This window comes from Oncorhynchus keta, chromosome 10 (genome assembly GCF_023373465.1).
Source record: "Oncorhynchus keta strain PuntledgeMale-10-30-2019 chromosome 10, Oket_V2, whole genome shotgun sequence".
Taxonomy (NCBI): Eukaryota; Metazoa; Chordata; class Actinopteri; order Salmoniformes; family Salmonidae; genus Oncorhynchus; species Oncorhynchus keta.
This window is the reverse complement of record NC_068430.1, coordinates 48,295,700-48,316,088: the sequence shown is the minus strand read 5'-3', so window position 1 is coordinate 48,316,088 and position 20,389 is coordinate 48,295,700. Positions and strand designations below refer to the sequence as shown.

At 42.0% G+C, this 20,389-nt stretch overlaps 1 protein-coding gene across 1 annotated transcript in view; it reads left to right on the top strand.

Moving 5' to 3' along the window:
• Positions 1 to 2,761: 2,761 nt before the first annotated feature.
• angpt4 (angiopoietin 4) overlaps positions 2,762 to 20,389 on the top strand; it is a 41,289-nt gene continuing 23,661 nt past the window's right edge. The window contains exon 1 of the mRNA XM_035778467.2: positions 2,762 to 3,134. Coding sequence (XP_035634360.1) covers positions 2,805 to 3,134 — 330 coding nt within the window. The 5' untranslated portion in view covers positions 2,762 to 2,804. The remainder of the gene's footprint in view (positions 3,135 to 20,389) is intronic.

Here is a 20,389-nt window from a genome sequence, read left to right as displayed (position 1 = left end):
TATTTCATGAACATGTGTACAATAGTCTAGACAATAGTGACCTATCCACATACAGTAGCTAAATGTGACTGGGGGATGCATTTAGCATTTTTTTCACATGACCCATCATTTTAGACACGTGTGTCTGGGTAAGCATCATCTAATACTTAGAAAATATAATCTCTGGTTAAAACACTCTATATCAAATCAAAGTGTATTTGTCACATGCACAGGATACAGAAGGTGTAAACGGTACAGTGAAATGGTTACTTGCATGTTTGCAGAGTAGCAGTATCCAGATCGAAATGTGAAGAACAACATGACCTGAACCAAAGAGAGTAGGATATAGGCTAAGGACTAGATAAAGTATATTTTTACCTGGAGTTAAAATTATTGTAGGCTACTACTTTCACCACTTTTGGTCTTGAAATCTTTGGTTGTTTACTACACTACTTCACTCACTCTGTTTAGCACATGGCTTCACATGTGAATCCTTAAAGAAATGGGTGGGGCTAAGGCTTAAGAGGTGGTGAACGATGCTGAATAGGTGTAGGCAAAGAGCCTCTCCAGTAGGTGTGTCAAAACATTCAAGGACTATTTTCTCAAAATTGGGGTTACAAGTTTATCAACTTTCAAAGCAGAATTACTTTCCCATTGTTCCTCAACTGCAGTGTATGATATACCATTTTGTAGCGCTGAGTCTATACTTTATCCAGTGTAAAAAACACTATTCCAAAAGACCGAATCGATGCGGTCGGCCACATATGCAATATTGTTGAGATTTGGGGTTACCAGGCTTTACCAACCAACAAAATGAAAGGAATTTATTTTGAAAAGATGAAATGATCAAATGTATAATACGAACTTATACAGATGCTGACCTACACTCCACAACAGTGGTTGGAAAAGTATGAAATTGTCATACTTGAGTAAAAGTAGTGAATATCAGACAGTAAAATTCTACTTGAGTAAAAGTCTACAATTATTTGATTTAAATATACTTAAGTATCGAAAGTAAACGTATAAATCATTTAAAATTCCTTATATTAAGCAAAGCAAACGGCACCATTTTCTTGTTTTTACAGGAGCACACTCCAACTCTCAGACATTATTTACAAAAGATGCATTTGTGTTTAGTGAGTCCGCCAGGCCAAAGGCAGTAGGGATGACCACGTAATTGTAAAATAAATCACACTACTCCACAATCCCAAACAGAAAACCTGTGATTGATTTGGCAGATCTTGTCTTACTACCAGGGAGAGTTTGAACTGCTAAAATGATCAGTTGAAACAGTCTGACAGGAAGTTATATTGTGAAGGTGTTAACCTTTCACTCCATGTCTCAATCTGTTGCTATGAATGTGTCCTTTGGGTGTGATATAGAGACTCTGCTCTGCTCCCCAGACAGCAATCAAGGCAATAGAAAGCCTACCCCCTCCTCCTTCACCTTATCCTCCACATCCTACCACCATTCAGGCCACTGAAGATTGATTTGGAGCCAGCGCTGTCGGAGTGTGATATGAAATAAGGGCTGTGACTTCGCTGTAAAACAACCAAGTTAAAAAATCAACGTAAAAAGACACCAAACAGCATGATGACCACCACATGCAAGAGTTGAAAAAGAATGCGGAATAAAATATATCACTAATGTTCCCACAGGAAAGGTGAAAGGGGTAGTTTATGATTTTCACTTGCTGAAAGTCCTGATTTTAGTCAAAATAGAATATTCAAGAACCTTCACCAGGCTTCTCTCCCAGTTCTCATGAGAATCACTTTAGGCAGGGCAAAAAGTCACTCCCTGTGACCTCTCTCCCTAAGGACTGCAACAGCAGTAAGATACAAGACAAACTATGCCAAAAATAAGGATTGTGTAGAAAATAAATAAAGGGCAACGAGGTGCAATAGACGAAAAATGGTTTCACCAATGAGCTGCATGCTATGGTATATTTGCTGACTACAGTAGAACTGGATGACGTTGTGTACGTTCAAGCTTAGACAAGTTAAACGTTCTATTCAGAAAATGTGAAAAATGACATTTTACATTTAGTTGACTGATAAGCATATGCTAATTTGGCTTGCTCTCAAAAGTTTAGACGCATGTGAATGAATCGACACTTCGGAAAACAGTGAAAAGTGACCAAAAGTGCCTTAGAGAAAGAAAATGTAAAAAGCAACAAGCCCTGATTCATGTGCATTTACTTATGTATGTTTCCTAACCTGGGCTGAAACGGGGAGAGACCATACATGGCATCTTTATCCCCAGCGTGGACAGAGCAGATTAGTGGAGCGGAGAGACGGGGTGTTCTAATAGACCTCCCTCAGCCCCCCCCAACCCTCAGATAAGAGGGGGCAGAACTATTTCACTTTGGCCATTTCTGAAACTCGACCCACTGGAGTGGGATGGGAGGAAAGCATTTCTCTCTTTTTTTGGACATTGAAGATTGAGAACTCATTTGGAGCTGCTCCCTCACTTTCTTGTTCTCTCTCTGTCTCTCTCCCCCTCCCTCTCTCTTTCTCTGTGGCTATTTAGGGGTCAATGTTTGTCTGTTCACTTACGTAGCACTGGGGCCAGGGAAAGTTTAGAGGAAACAGGGACCTGCGGGGAGAAAATCAGGACTTTATCGAGAATAATAAGAACCAAAGCACAGACAAAATACATCTAAATTAAGAAGAAGAGGACACAAGGGCTTCCTCTCCTTTTTCTGCTTGGAACCATGTGCATCCATACCTCAAGTGAGTGAGTGAAGTGGGGGGGGGGGGGGGCACTTTTATCACAACAACTCAGCACAGGTGCTACTACCTGGGCATTAAGGTGTGGGGAGCACCATGAGGAAAATCCTGTTGGGTTGGGGGCTGATGCTGACGGCTGGGGTAATGGGGGCTAGCGTAGTGGGTGCTAGTGGAGGAGGAGGAGGTGGTAGAGGGCAGAGGCGCAGAGGAGAAAAGCGCAGGGGGCTCCATCGTGTCCAGCACGGCCACTGCAGCTACACCTTCATCCTACCAGAGATGGAGCGCTGTCAGGCCAGCCCGGTCCAATACGGCAGCACCAACATGGTTCAAAGGGACAAACCACCCCCTGCAGAGAGTGACTGGTCTGCGCAGAAATTGCAGCACCTGGAGACGGCCATGGAGAACAACACGCAGTGGCTGCAGAAGGTAAGAGCTGATACATGTACTTTTTATTTTTCCTTTATTTAACTAGGCAAGTCCGTTAAGAACAAATTCTTATTTACAATGACGGCCTACCCCAGCCAACACTGGGCCAATTGTGCACTGAGAAGCAGTGCTTTAGACCGCTGCGCCAATCGGGAGCCAAATATATGGTTCTGATATTGTGGGTTTAGAAAGAGGACCAAGAGCAAAGCAAAGAGCAGTGGTCCTCAGTGAGCAATGGTGAATGTAGACCACACGCAAGTTTCCCTTGTTTAGTTCTTACTTAACTGATCGCATAAAACATTAACTTCTAACTGGTGTTTTGGCAGTGGTGGAACTAATGGCAAATTGAGCAAATCGAAGTATTTTCTTCCCAGGCGTAATGCAAGACATTATCGCTGGGATATGAAGTAACAACAGGGCTTAGCCTATGTAAAAAGGGTTAAAAAAACATGAAGTGTATGTTAAGCCTGTGTTAAAATATGTTTAAAATTATTAAAAGACAAACAAGTGATTGTGATTGTGTTGAATTGTGTTTGGGAAATAAATATACACATGGTTTTTACAACGGTAGTGGTAATATTTCACTTAATACAGACATGTGTAGGCAGCTTAACTTAACCTGTCCCTTGGCTCAACTTACCCCATGCCTGAGGTGAGTTGTGCCAAGAGACCACTTTTGTTGTACAAGCTATGTTTTCAAAACTGTAATGTTTACATGAATTCTGATTATTTCCAGGTACACACAACATCATGAAATATATAGTGCATTCTAAAGGATGGCGTTCAGGCCATACTCCATTTTAGAATAGGGCTGTAAACGTAACAAAATGTGAAAAAAGTCAGGGGGTCTGAATACTTATTATATGTCCCTTAACGGAGTGATGCTTAACGTAAAAGAGGCTCAACTTACCCCACTCTCCCCTACGGTCTACATTCATCATCATTACAATGCTGCACAAGAATAACAGTGGTAACTAAGCCTGAACAATGTGCCCATTTTCTGTTACGGTGCTGCTTTTAAATCTCAGGAGAATTACTTTAATGAACCAAATGAACGTTTCATTATTTCCACTATAATTGGCCCTATAAATTCTAACTGTACCTCAACCAATAGGAAACCGACCCAGAAGAATAAATGGAAATTAATTGCTTTGAAATACCTCAGTTCTAATCTATATTCTGGAGTGTGAACACCAGTTCAATTTGATTTATTGGGATTATGCTTATGGGGATTCATCGAACAAATGATGAAAAGAAGAATAAAGTGTGTGTGTGTGTGTGTGTGTGTGCGTTGTACGTCCCACTTCGATAAAAAAATGCAAAGGGTCAAGTAAAAGAGCTCAAGACTGCCTCACCTCAACAGGAGAGAGGAGGATGACCCTTGACCTTCTGGGTTTACAGAGGTCAGTTTACCATATCAAATCACTGCAGAAAATGTAGGTATTTTACCCAACCTTCAACAAAAAAATGTACAGTTGCATTTGACTTTTTCCTACTGAATATTCTAACTCTCTGAATGCATCAGTGTTTGTGGAGAATGATATTCAATTGACATGTTTCCTTGTAAACACCAGTAAGTGAGGCAGTTGTTTAGCTTGCTGCCAAATGACTGACATCAAATGAGGCTCTCATTCAGCCTGGTATGGACAGAGTGGAGTCACCCTTTGATGTGGCAGAGTGCCCTTTCCCTGATAGCCAGCACCAATCACTGGCTACAGAAAGTGTAGATCGGCTCCAAAGAATGGGGAGAGAGAGAATGGAGAAGGCAGAAACCATTTGAAGTTTCAGCTTTTTTTTTTATGGCTGTGGTCCAAAGGCTTCTCTGGAAAAGAGCTCTGCCACCATCAAAGACACAGGGATCAGTGATTGTATGTCCTATTTGAAAGAGCTTGAGATATGGTCGGGCCCCAGGTTGTACTGAGTGAAAATTCTGCCACTTGCCAAGGGGGGGGGGGATGCGCAGTTAGAAAATAAATACAAATATTTAACTAGGCAAGTCAGTTAAGAACTCATTCATACCCCGGCCAAACCCGAACTACACTGGGCCAATTTGTGCACGGCCCTACAGACGGTTATGATACAGCCTGGATTCGAATCATCTAGTACTGAGATGCAGTGCCGTTGCGCCACTCGGGATGCCCACCACTTCATATGATTAGGGCTTTCTAGTGACATACTGTAGTGGAACCATAAACTTTCAATATGAACATGGATATGCTTGCTACTTTGCACCTGCTGATTTCCCTGTGCTTCATTATAAATTACAATGCTCTTTAGAGTGTTGGGCCAGTAACCAAAAGGTTGCTAGATCGAATCCCCGAGCTGAAAATGTACAAGTCTGTTGTTCTGCCCCTGAACAAGGCAGTTAACCCACTATTCCTAGGCCGTCATTGTAAATGAGAATGTATTCTTAACTGACTTGCCTAGTTCAATAAAGGTTACATTTTTTTAATGGGACCACACACCATGCTATTTTAGACATTCTCTAATGTTTTCACAACCCCCCCCCCCCACCCCCACCCCCCACTAGAAAAATATGACCTTTGGCTTTCAATTGGAATTGTTTATTTTACAGTGCATTCGGAAAGTATTCAGACCCCTCGACTTTTTCAACATTTTGTTACGTTGCAGCCTTGTTCTAAAATGTATTGAAATCTTTTTTTCCCTCATCAATCTACACACAATACCCCATAAAACAGATTTTAGTATTTGTTAGCAAATGTATTAAAAATACAAACCTGAAATATCAAGCTTGGCACACCTGTATTTGAGGAGTTACTCCCATCTTTCTCTGTAGATGGGGAGTGTCGCTGCACAGCTATTTTCAGGTCTCTCCAGAGATTTTAGATCGGGTTCAAGTTTGGGCTCTGGCTGGGCCACACAAGGATATTCAGAGACTTGTCCTTGAGTGGCCCGAAGCCACTCCTGCGCTGTCTTGGCTGTGTGCTTAGTGTCGTTGTCCTGTCTGAGGTACTGAGCGCTCTGGAGCAGGTTTTCTCATCAAAGATCTCTCTACTTTGCTCCGTTCATCTTTCCCTCGATCCTGACTGGTCTCCCAGTCCCTGCCGCTGAAAAACATCCACGCAGCATGATGCTGCCATCACCATGCTTCTCCGTAGGGATGGTGCCTGTTTTCCTCCAGTTGTGAATCTTCGCATTCAGGCCAAAGAGTTCAATCTTGGTTTCATCAAATGACAGAATCTTGTTCTCATGATCTGAGTACTTTTGACAACGTCTCAGCGGGCTGTCATGTGCCTTTTACTGAGGAGTGGCTTCTGCCTGGCCACTCGACCTTAAAGGCCTGATTGGTGGAGTCCTGTAGAGATGGTTGTCCTTCTGGAAAGTTTCTTGGTCACCTCCCTCAGTTTGGCCGGGTGGACAGCTCTAGGAAGAGTCTTGGTGGTTCCAAACTTTTAAGAAAGCTGGAGGCCACTGTGTTTTTGGGGACCTTTGTACCCTTCCGCAGATCTGTGCATCGACACAATCCTGTCTCGGAGCTCTACGGACAATACCTTCGACCTCATGGCTTGTTTTTTGCTCTGACATGCACTGTCAACTGTGGGATCTTTTATAGACAGGTGTGTGCCTTTCCAAATCATGTCCAATCAATTGAATTTAACGCAGGTGGACCCAATAAAGTTGTAGAAACATATCAAGGATGATCAATTGAAACAAGATGCACCTGAGCTCAATTTTTAGTCTCATAGCAAAGGGTCTGAAAATGTATGTAAATAAGCTATTTCTGTATTTAAACTTTTATACATTTGCAAAAATGGCTAAAACCCTGTTTTCACTTTGTTATTATGGGGTATTGTGTGTAAATTGATGAGGGGAAAAATTTGATCTAATCCATTTTAGAGTAACGCTGTAACGTAACAGTTCCCGCTCAGCCCAGTCAAAACTGTTCGCTGCTCTGGCACCCCAATGGTGGAACAAACTCCCCCACGACGCCAGGACAGCAGAGTCAATCACCACCTTCCGGAGACACCTGAAACCCCACCTCTTTAAGGAATACCTAGGATAGGATAAAGTAATCCTTCTCACCCCCCTTAAAAGATTTAGATGCACTATTGTAAAGTGGCTGTTCCACTGGATGTCATAAGGTGAATGCACCAATTTGTAAGTCGCTCTGGATAAGAGCGTCTGCTAAATGACTTAAATGTAAATGTAATGTAAATGTAACAAAATGTGGAAAAGGTGAAGGGGTCTGAATATTTTCTGAATGCACTGTATAGTTATCTTGTTTATGAACATCCACTCAAAATATTACACCTTTACTATTTACCAAACATATTAGTGAAAGTAAAAATGTGTTAAATTAATGAATGTCTAAATCAACATTTGGGCCATTTAAATAGTGTGCATCCTACAGACAATGGTAGAAGGGATATGTAAAAGGTCTAGATTTAGTTGTTCTGAGCATGTTCGATGTTTCTACCTCCAACATAATACAAATGTTTGACTTCCACACAAAATTACTTCTTTATTTATTTTAGGTTTAAGGAAGTGTAGTTGCATTCTTTATCTTAGAGCTCTGAACATAATATATTGAGATCCGCCTGCTCAAGACAAATTCAGCAATTGCTTTGCCATGTCTGTGCCATGAAGCAGTCGAGCTGGATAAATGTTTTTCTAAGGACCGCCCCTTTGACGTAAAGTTGCAGTGAAGTGATAGAAACGGATGGAGGGATGCAGCCAACCTTCAGAGGGAGGCAAAAACAAGTTAATTCGACATAGGACATTTACATGGTCCTAGGAAGGTATGGATTGCTGTCTTCTGACTTATAACATTGTGGGAAATCAATCAAAAAAGTAATGTAAACATTTACACTACCAGTTAAAAGTTTGGACACACCTACTCCTTCAAAGGTTTTTCTTTATTTGTACTATTTTCTACATTGTAGAATAATAGTGAAGACATCCAAATTATGAAATAACACATATGGACACGTTTGTTAAACAAATCTAAATATATGTTATATTTGAGACTCTTCAAAGTAGCCACCCATTGCCTTGATGACACTTTTCCAAAGGTCTTGAAGGAGTTCCCACATAAGCTGAGCACTTGTTGGCTGCTTTTTCTTGACTCTGCGGTCCAATTCATCCCAAACCATCTCAAATGTGTTGAGGTTGGGTGCTTGTGGAGGCCAGGTCATCTGATGCCCTTATACAGCCTGGATGTGTGTTGGGTCATTGTCCTGTTGAAAAACAAATGATATTCTCACTAAGCGCAAACCAGATTGGATGGCGTATCGCAGCAGAATACTGTGGTAGCCATGCTGGTTAAGTGTGCCTTGAAATCTAAATAAATCAGTGTCACCAGCAAAGACACCCCCACACCATCATATCTCCTCCTCCATGCTTCACGGTGGGAACCACACATTGGAGATTATCCGTGCACCTGCTCTATGTCTCACAAAGATACATCGCATATTTGGATTCATCAGACCAAAGAACAGATTTCCACCAGTCTAATGTCCTTTGCTCGTGTTTCTTGGCGAAAGCAAGTCTCTTCTTCTTAGTGATGTCCTTTAGTAGTGCTTTCTTTGCAGCAATTCGACCATGAAGGCCTGATTCATACAGTCTCCTCTAAACAATTGATGTTGAGATGTGTCTGTTACTTGAACTCTGAAGCATTTATTTGGGCTGCAATCTGCAGTTAACTCTAATTAACTTATCCTCTGCAGTAGAGGTAACTCTGGGTCTTCCTTTCCTGTGGCGGTCCTCATGAGAGCCAGTTTCATCATAGCGCTTGATGGTTTTTTCGACTGCACACATTTTCCACATTGACTGACCTACATGCCTTAAAATAATTATGGACTGTCGATTCTCTTTGCTTATTTGAGCAGTTCTTGCCATGATATGGACTTGGTATTTTCCCAAATCTTCTGTATACCACCCCTACCTTGTCACAAAACTTATAATTGGCTCAAACATATTAAGAAGAAAGGAAATTCCACAAATGAACTTAAATGCATTCCAGGTGACTACCTCATGAAGCTGGTTGAGAGAATGCCAAGTGTGCAAAGCTGTCATCAAGGCAAAGGGTGGCTACTTTGAAGAATCTAAAATCTATTTTGATTTGCTTAAAGATTTTTTTGTTACTACATGATTCCATGTGTGTTATTTCATAGTTTTAATGTCTTCACTATTATTCTACAATTTAGAAAATAGTACAAATAAAGAAAAACCCTTGAATGAGGAGGTGTGTCCAAACTTTTGACTGGTACTAAATGTATTTTTAAAAGTAATTATAGTGCCCAATTGCAGGTACTGACAGCTTAAAGTTAATTTCTTTACACAAATCTTATGGGTTTGGAGTTTGTTGGCAAACCCTAGAGTCTGAACGATCTCGCTCTCTTTCCATCTGGCTTTTGGAGAAGAGCACCCACAAACTTTGAAGCAGAAAGAAATCTAGAAACCAACTAGAAACCAAAGTTGTAAAGTAATAATTACTACTACAGAAGAATCAAGTGCTTAGATAATCAGTGTGCTGAACCAGAAGATAATTGGGAGTCTTTTCCCTTGATGTTGTGAACGAAGAATCATGGTGAGTTAGCTAGCTGAGTTCTATGCCTGTCTTGATTAATAACTAAGGTGTACATAATATTTAGGATCTAAAACCACTAAGGATATTTACATAAGCATTAATGCTTTTGATATTGATGATCATTTCGCAGTTTACAGAGGCTCGTCATCTGCAGCTTCTACAATCCTCATCATCACCTTATCTCTAGAGGGACATTTGACTGGTACATCGTGGCAGGAACTGAACTGAACTGAGAAAAATGAGTGCACTCACATTTCAAACTGGGTACCCAGTTTATTATTTTGTACGATCGTTTTGGACAAAACTGTAATTGTTGTGAATGAATGGTTGTTGCGGTTGTGATACTTTGTTGTGCATTGAACTTTGAACATAAGAAAAGAGCAAATACAAACTATTTCAATAATAGATCAACTTCAAATTCAAACGTATATCGCTGAATCCTTGTAGTATTCTTCCTGCACAGAAGATCTGTTTGAGGATACCTTGCCAATGTCCCAGCGCCGTCATTCTTTATAGTATACTTCAAACAGATTCTACCAATCTCTATCTGACAGCTCTAATAATACTTAATAGCAATGATTCTTTGAATACGCAGAGTTTCTCCTCCTATAATACTGCATTAACAAGTCCCTGAAGCCTTAGTTAATAGATTTTTGTCTCTCGGTTCTCACTGGTTTCATTTCCCTGCAGGGAGTGAATTGGAGTGATTATTAAAAATGGGAGGAAATGTTGGGAATAGTTTGAGAATGTTTTCACTGCAGGCTGTGAAGGGCATGGAGAGGGGAGTGCGTTTTGCAGTGTCTTTAACGACCTCGTAAAGGCCTTTGTCACGGGACTCCCCTCTAACGCCAGATCTCAGATCAGCCTCCGCTGATTACCAGCTTATCAATCGGAAGGATCTGACTTCTGCAGAAACGCATCAAAAGCTCTTACAGCTTTAATTTGCCACATGTTTGATGACGAGAACCCCTTGTTCAAAGCCTCATACGAAGTGCCATGCCCTCGACAATATGTGGAGTTCATTCTGGGAAAAGAATGAAGTCCTAGATGGATTCTGCTGTCGCCTGCAACGACATCAGTCAACATTGGAGTGGAAGGAACCATCCCCACTATCGGTCTCCCAGACAGTGATAAGGACGTCTCTTAACTCCCTCGTAAATCGTTGGCTTGTGTGTTGCTTCTGTCTCCGTTCCAACTGGTTTATGTTGGAACTATGACCGACGGAGCCAGGTTGGAGCTTCTACGCCTCTAAAGTCAGATCGATGTGAATGCATATGTGACTGCATCAATGAAAGTACTGTAAAATGGCGATACGATACTGTCTGTAACATCTGATGTTCATTGCTCAAAACTAAGCTGTATCTTCTGTTTCTCGTGTACGCTGGCAAGAATGAGGGTTTATCCATGCTGCCTGGCCTTGCCTTATGTCTTTCTGCTTTTTAAAGTCCTTTAGCTTCTAAACAATGCTAAAAAAAAGCCAAATACATTAGCAAACCCTGTGTCCACTGGTTCACTAATCAACCAACAGATTTCCCATTGTACGAAAATACTTACAAGATGAATTTGTCAGTTGGCCTTTCCTATAAGAAAGGTTATTGAAGGAAGCAGTTGGCAGAAACAAAAACATACTCAGGACAAAAAAAAAACATCACTTTCCCATTATTTCCTTGACAGCAACGTCGAGGACTTGGAAGCAGACAGGGCCTGACATAGCTCTACCAGAATCTGATCCGAAATCAGATATATTAGCTCTTAATCAAGCACGTAATCTGGAGTCTACGCCTATATTGCCTGGAGATCACATGTAAATGATGTAAGGCAAGAGGCACAGTAGCAAGCTGGGTACCATAAGGACGGCTTGGAACAGAGCTCAAGGTAAACCTGTCAGTATGTTTGATGCCAGCTCCCTACACAGACACAAACTTGGTTTGTTGCTCGGATTTAAAAGTTAGACTTTGGTCAGTGTGTAGTTTACCTGCTATTACTTATTCCCTTTTAGAGGAGCTGAGGTTGGTAGACACAAACTGTGTTTGCTGCTTTGTTTTAAAGGTTAGACGCTGCTCAGAGTATAGTTTTAACTGGTATTCCTTATTGCCTGTTTGAGGGTGCCAAGTGACACCCACTCCAAGTGACTCTGACACCAACTCCAAGTGACTCTGAAACGACTTCCAAGGATGTGTGACGTACATGTGGGGGTTGGTAGCCCAAAGGCAGACAGTGTTAGCTGTAAATATACCTGTGTCATGTTAATAGGTGCCATGCTAATGGATCTGACACCATGGTTGCATCCCAAATGGAACACTGTTCTTTAATAGTGCACTACTTTTGATCAGAGCCCATCTAAGTGCACTATGTAGGGAATAGGGTGCCATTTGGGACGCATCCCGTGGCTCAGAATAAAATTAGTGAGGATTCAACTACCAGTAAAACGGTGCGTCTGCCAAACAGTGAGGGTCTGGCATCCAATCAGACTTTGACAACGATACTAATATTTAATCATTCATCAGAGTAATGCAAACGCACTTGCTCTTGGATAGATTTTCGTTTCATGAAGACAATCTATCAACCACTGCTTTGCCAGGTACAATAAATACAAATGTTATTATGTTAGTGTCATTTTTTTAAATGTTACAGTTTGATCCATTGTTAGTGAAAGACCATCAGCAAGCCTATTTCCTACTGGAAACTCCTATACTAGGAGGCTCTGGCCAAAGGGAACAACTATAGTTGCATGTGATATTTATGGATGGTGTACTGCAGTACTGTTTCTTCTCTACAAAGTCCAGGGCAATTTTGATTTTGAGAATGCGTTGTAGGAGAAATTTCTGAATTCCAAATGACTCTGTTGAGAGTTCAAACTGCACATTACTGTGATATTGTGAAGCATTAGATGGATTCAAATAGCTGTTTTTACAAGACATGAAACTGTGGTTGAAGAAAAGTAAAGAACACATGAACTGAACACCATCATTTGGCCATTACTGTAGCAAAACATTCTTCCAGGGCTTTTAATAACAAATATGTGCAGAGTTTCTTTCCAAAATGCTATAAACTAAGTGGCCAGTTAATTAGGTACACCACCCCAATCACAAAAAATGGTTAACTCCTACAGACATTGAGTCATGTGGCCACGTTAGGCATCGAGGCATTCAGTTACTGTTCGATTGAACGTTAGAATGGACAAAAGTGAGTGACCTAATCGACTTTGATCGTCGGTGCCAGGCGCACCGGTTCCAGTATCTCTGAAATGGTTGGTCTCCTGGGCTTTTCACACACAATAGTGTCTGCGGTTTACAGACAATGGTGCGACAAACAAAAAACTTTGTCCTATGGACAAAAACAGCTTGTGATGAGCGGACGAAGGAGAACGGGAAGAATTGTGCAAACTAACAGGCGGCTCAAAACAGTGGAGTGCAGAACGGCATGTCTGTTCCCCGGTCCGTGTCACGTATGGGCTATTGCAGCAGACGTCCCACTCCTATCAGCTAAAAACAAGAAGAAGCGGCTCCAGTGGGCACGGGATCACCAACACTGAACAATTGAGTGGAAAAAAATTGCCTGGTCCAACGAATCCTGGTTCCGTATGTGTCATGCTGATGGCAGAGTCAGGATTTGCCGCCCCATGCTGTCTGGTGTCAATGGTACAGGCTGGTGGCAGTGGTGTAAGGGTGTGGGGAATGTTTTCTGGCACACGTTAGGTCCCTTAATACCAATTGAGCAACAGTTCCATTCCCAGGAGAATTCAGGTTGTTCTGGAGGCAAAGGGGCGTCCGACATGGTGCTAGATGAGAGTACCTAATAAACTGTACACGGAGTGTATATCCATTTTCAGAAATGTTGGTAAATTAGCTTTTGTTGTTAAAATAACTAATGAAAAAGGTTGGTTTGTTTTTTCACCATCTAATTATGGCATGGGCTTGTTCAATGACAGACATGTATTTGTTTGAATATATCACTTGGTGGTTTTGTTTTTAGAGAGACTAATGATATTTCTTTGGCAAAACCCTATATATCTGCCTCGCTCTCAGAGAAATAAGTAGTACTGCTAGGTTTTACACAGTCAAATGTAAAAAATCAAATAAATAAAAAACTATATATTTGTGACATTAATTAAAAAAAATGTCAAAACAGTAATATGAGATTTGTACATAAAACATTTACATTTGCCATTTTAGTCATTTAGCAGACGCTCTTATCAAGGGTGACTTACAGTTACAGTGCATTTATCTTAAGATATCTAGATGAGACTACCACAGAGTCAAATAAACAAGTTACATCAATAAGGATCACAGCTTTCACCTGGATTCACCTAGTCAGTCTATGTCATGGAAAATGCAGGTGTTCTTAATGTTTTGTATAGTATTTGGCAAAATAATATATATATACAGTACCAGTCAAAGGTTTGGACACACCTACTCATTAAAGGGCTTCTACATTGTAGAAAAATAGTGAAGACATCAAAACTATGAAAAAACACATGGAATCATGTTGTAACCAAAAAACTGTTATATTTTGATTTATTTATTTTCGATTTTATATTGTTTAAAGTAGCCACCCTTTGCCTTGATGACAGCTTTGTAGCACTCTTGGCATTCTCTCAACCAGCTTCACCAGGAATGCTTTTCCAACCTTCCTGAAGGAGTTCCCACATATGCTGAGCACTTTTTGGCTGATTTTCCTTCACTCTCTGGTCCAACTCATCCCAAACCATTGATTGTGGTGATTGTAGAGGCCAGATCATCTGATCAATCAATCAATCAATCAATCAATCAATCAATCAAATGTATTCATAAAGTCCTTCTTACATCAGCAGATGTCAAAGTGCTGTACAGAAACCCAGCCTAAAACCCCAAATAGCAAGCAATGCAGATGGAGAGGCACGGTGGCTAGGAAAAACTGCCTAGAAAGGCACCTAGGAAGAAACCTAGAGAGGAACCAGGCTCTGAGGGATGGCCAGTTTTCTTCTGGCTGTGCTGGGTGGAGATTATAAGAGTACATGGCCATTTAAGGCCAGATTGTTCTTTGAGATGTTCAAAAGTTCATAGATAACCACCAGGGCCAAATAATAAAAACAGTGGTTGTAAAAGGGTGCAACAGGTCAGTATCTCAGATATAAGTACATTTCAGTTGGCGTTTCATAGCTGAGCATTCAAAGGCCGAGACAGCAGGTGCAGTAGAGAGAGTCGAAAACAGCAGGTTCGGGACAAGGAAGCACATATGGTGAACAGGTCAGGGTTCCCTAGCCGCAGGCAGAAGACTTTAAACTGGAGCAGCAGTACTACCGGGTGGACTGGGGACAGCCAGGAGTCATCAAGCCAAGTATTCCTGAGGCATGATCCTAGGGCTCAGGTCCTCCGGGAGGGAAGGGAGAGTGGGAGAGAGAGAATTAGAGGGAGCATATTTAAATTCACACAGGACACCAGATAAGACAGAATAATTATATCAAGTATAACAGACCTAGCCTCCCGGCACATAGACTATTGCAGCATAGATACTGGAGCCTGGAGATTGAGACCGGGGTTGGGTCGGGAGACACTGTGGCCCTGTCCGACGATAACCCCAGACAGGGCCGACCAGGCAGGATATAACCCCACCCACTTTGCCAAAGCACAGGCCCCACACCACTAGAGCGATATCAACAGACCATCAACTTACTACCCTGAGACAAGGCTGAGTATAGCCCACGGATATCTCCTCCACCGCACGAGCCCGAGGGGGCGAAAAAACGGACAGAAAGATCACGTCTGTGACTCAACCCACTCAAGTGACGCACCACTCCAAAGACGTCATGGAAGAGCACTAGTAATATGGTCAGAGGCAGAGAATCCCAGTGGAGAGAGGGGAGCCGGCCAGGCAGAGACAGCAAGGGTAGTTCATCACTCCAGTGCCTTGCCGTTCACCTTTGCACCCCTGGCCAGACTACACTCATAGGACCTACTGAAGAGATGGGTCTTCAGTAAAGACTTAAAGGTTGAGACCGAGTCTGCGTCTCTCACATGGATAGGCAGACCATTCCATAAAAATTGAGCTCTATAGGAGAAAGCCCTGCCTCCAGCTATTTGATTAGAAATTCTAGGGACAATAAGGAGGCCTGCATCTTGTGACCATAGCGTACGTGTAGGTATGTATGGCAGGACCAAATCGGAGATATATAGGTAGGAGAAAGCCCATGTAATGCTTTGTAGGTTAGCAGTAAAACATTGAAATCAGCCTTCACCTTAACAGGAAGCCAATGTAGAGAGGCTAGCACTGGAGTAATGTGATCATATTTTTGGGTTCTAGTCAGGAATCTAGTAGCCGTGTTTAGCACTAACTGAAGTTTATTTAGTGCTTTATCTGGGTATCCAGGGAGTAGAGCATTGCAGTAGTCTAATCTAGAAATGACAAAAGCATAGATTCGTTTTTCTGCATAATTTTTGGACAAAATGTTTCTGATTTTTGAAATGTTATGGAGATGGAAAAAAGCTGTCCTTGAAATATTCTTGATATTGTGGCGTACAGCAGGTCAGCCACCAGGGGGAGACTCGTCGAGGCCTGGTGACAGACGGAGTATACATCACGAGGCGAAGGCTCCTTCTGCAGGACGTGCCAGGTCTCGACGGGCTCTCCGGCCAGGACTAATTGGGGCTGATTGGGGATTGGTGAGTAATCAAGGGCTGATTGTTCACCAGCTGTACAACTCCCATGAAGCTGCCAGAAGGGAAGCACACAGGGGAGAGACTGGGGGGAGGAAAGGACTCCGGTATAGTTGGGGACGGTACCAGAGGTACCAGGAGGGAGTTCAGTTTTTGATCCCCACAGGATACAGCAAGACCCGGAGCCCAGAAGACGGTATCCCAGAGAGGGTCTATTGGGGGAGACCTATTCTTTTCGTTTGGACTATTATAAACACCTTTGAAACTGAGCTCATCCTACTCTGTCCATGTCTGTTCTGTGTAAACGTTTTGACACCAACTCCCTGGTCTGCTACAATATGTTCATCAAAAAAGAGATCAGGGTCCAGAGTAACGCCGAGGTCCTTCACAGTTTTAATTGAGATGACTACACCAATCAAGATTAATTGTCAGATCCAACAGCAGCTCTCTTTGTTTATTGTGACCCAGAACTAGCATCTCTGGTTTTTCTGAGTTTAAAATTAAAACATTTGCAACCATCCCTCCCTTATGTCTGAAATACAGGCTTCCAGGGGGTTGAGATCAGGTGATTGTGGAGGCCAGGTCATCTGGCCTCCACCACTCCATCACTCTCCTTCTTGGTCAAATAGCCCTTATACAGCCTGGAGGTGTGTTTTGGGTCATTGTCCTGTTGAAAGACAACTGATAGTTCCACTATGGGTAAACCAGATGGGATGGCGTATCATTGCAGAATGCAAGTCTTTCTTGAATTCTAAATAAATCACTGACAGTGTCACCAGCAAAGCACCACCACACCATCACACCTCCTCCTCAATGCATCACGGTGGGAACCACACATGCGAAGATCATCCATTCACCTACTCTGCCTCTCACAAAGACACGGCAGTTGAAACCAAAAATCGCCAATTTTTACCAAAGGACAGATTTCCACCATTCTAATGTCCATTGCTTGTGTTTCATGGCCCAAGCAAGTCTCTTCTTATTATTGGTGTCCTTTAGTAGTGCTTTCTTTGCAGCAATTCGACCATGAAGGCCTGATTCATACAGTCTCCTCTAAACAGTTGATGTTGAGATGTGTCTGTTAATTGAACTCTGAAGCATTTATTTGGGCTGCAATCTGAGGTGCAGTTAACTCTAATGAACTTATCCTCTGCAGGAGAGGTAACTCTGGGTCTTCCTTTCCTGTGGTGGTCCTCATAAGAGCCAGTTTCATCATAGCGCTTTATGGTTTTTGCGACTGCACATGAAGAAACTTTAAAAGTTATGGAAATGTTCCACATTGACTGACCTTAATGTCTTTAAGTAATGATTGAATGTCGTTTCTCTTTGCTTATTTTCTTGACATAATATGGACTTGGTATGTTACTAAACAGAACTATCTTCTGTATACTAACCCTACCTTGTCACAACACAACTGATTGGCTCAAACGCATTAAGATGGAAATCATTTCCACAAATTAACAAGGCATAACTATTAATTTAAATGCATTCCAGGTGACTACCTCATGAAGCTGGTTGAGAGAATGCCAAGAGTCTCCAAAGCTGTCAAGGCAAAGGGTGGCTGCTTTGAAGAATCTCAAATTGTAAATGTATTTTGATTTGTTTAACACTTATTTGGTTACTACATGATTCCATATGTGTTATTTCATAGTGTTGATGTCTTCACTAATATTCTACAATGTAGAAAATAGTAAAAGTAAAAAAAATGCCTTGAATGAGTAGGTGTTTCCAAACTTTTGACTGGTACTGTATATTATACACACCTCAAATATACAAATAAACATTTGAGAATGGTAATATTTTACACACACATGAAGGTACCCATAAGCAATCATTTCTGGTTAAAAAACACAGATGTGAAAAATGTGTGGCTGTAACGGTTTAGAAATAAACTTCATGTATTGCATATGAGATGTCTTTACCATCATGATTCCAATAAATATATGAGCAATTTGACATCTTCACAAGTATCTGACATTATGTAACAGTAATATGAGTTTAATCAGATGCAAAATTGTTACGCTTGCTCCCGCTCTTCCCCCTGGCGCTCTAGAGCGCAGCATTACGTACTCCTGCCACCATGATTACGCACACCTGCCTTCCGTGTCACGCACATCAGCAATTATTGGACTCACATGGACTCAATCACCTCTGTCATTACCTCCCCTTTATCTGTCTGTTCCCCCGCTCTGTTCCCCGCTTCAGCATTGATTGTCATGTTTCCTTGTATACCCATGTGCTGACGCTGTTCCTGTCTTGTGCTGCCTTTCCGGTTGGTGGTAATGTCGGGTCTGGGGGGCGCCACCGATGGAACCGGGGGTGCCTAAGCCAGCTCGTCGGCCTGTCACGCCCTAGCTGGCTTGAGAGGTTTCTTGCCCAGGTTGGCTCAGGAAGGCGCCCATCCCATGTCAGGCCTCAGCCGGCTCGCCAGGCTCTCACGCCTCGGCCGGCATGTCAGGCTTGCCGAGGTGGGACGCTGGGTGGCGCCCCTAGAGGGGACGGGACAGTCACGCCTGCTCCCGTTCTTCCCCCCTGGGGCTCAGACTCCCCAGCATTAAGCACTCCTGCCACCATCATTATGCACACCTGCTTTCCCCCGTCACGTTCATCAATGATTATTGGACTCACCTGGACTCAATCACCTATTTCATTACCTCCCCTATATCTGTCTGTTCCCCCACTCTGTTCCACGATTCAGCATTGATTGTCATTTGTCCTTGTATACCCGTGTGCTGACACTGTTCCTGTCTTGTTTCATGTCTGTTCCTATTAAATGTTTGACTCCCCTGCATCTCTACTCCAGCGTCGGGCTTTACAGTTTTCACTCTGCCAGGCTACCAGGAGCATGGTATCCTCTGATTTATTTACCACAAATACTATGTTGTAGTTCAGACCATTTCTGGATCTGTACTCTTTTCAAAGATTATGGTGTTTCTCATAAACTCTAACTACCCCTCACTCTTTTCACTCTTTAGGCTCTCTTCCATTGAAGTTTACTCAGTCTTAGCCTTCGCCTTAGCAGTGTCTATTAAACATTGTGCATTAGCTTAGGGAGAGGAATCTTTGCACTTGCACTATAGCACTGCACTTTCCCTTTGCACAGGGTCAGCTCTCTCCTTGCGATTGGTCACAGCATGATTTCAATTGCTAAGTAAACATGGTTTGCTTCCAGCTGACTTGTAACTTTGATAATGATAATTAAGGCTGGAATCTGGTTCAGTCAAATATGGTCTTAACCCTCCACCTCATTATAAGTTATTCAAAGTGAAGGGAAAAAATGAAACCATTTTGGGGTACTGTTTGCTTTGCTCTTAGTTTCTCCTCTAAACAAACCGAGATTGTAGTGGTGGTGTCTTCAGTGTGTCTCGTCATAACATTTTAACATACGCTTTTTCCTATGATTGTTGATTTGTTAGTGACTGTCACGCTCTGACCGTAGAGATATTTTTATTCTCTATGTTTGGTTGGTCAAGGTGTGACTCGAGTGGGAAACTCTATGTTCTGTGTTTCTATGTTTTGGCCGGGTATGGTTCTCAATCAGGGACAGCTCTCTATCGTTGTCTCTGATTGGGAATCATACTTAGGCAGCCTGTTTTTCCACCTTAGTTGTGGGTAGTTGTCTTTGTTAGTGGCCTGTATAGCCTTCGTAAGCGTCACATTTGTTTTTGTTGGTTTTTGTTTTGTTGGCGACATTTATAATAAAGTAAAATGTACGCTCACCACGCCGCACCTTGGTCCGGTCATTTCCACGAAGACTGTGATCGTGACAGTGACACTCTTCGTAATGAAGAGGTGCGCCTCAACAAAAACAAACAATGGAGAAGAGGATGTGTCATGCCTTTACGTCCGTACATATTTTTTAAATAGATATTTTGGTAACACTTTACCTTAAAGCCGACAGGTACAGTAAATGTAAAACTTCCAATAAGCATGTAAGAAACCCCTTGTAATGTCTTACTCCTATTTCATAATGATCCTGACTAAATAACAGCTATTTTCAGTCTATTCAAATATTATTAAACCGATAAGCCTAATAAGACATTGTACGGGTTCATATAATAATAATAATA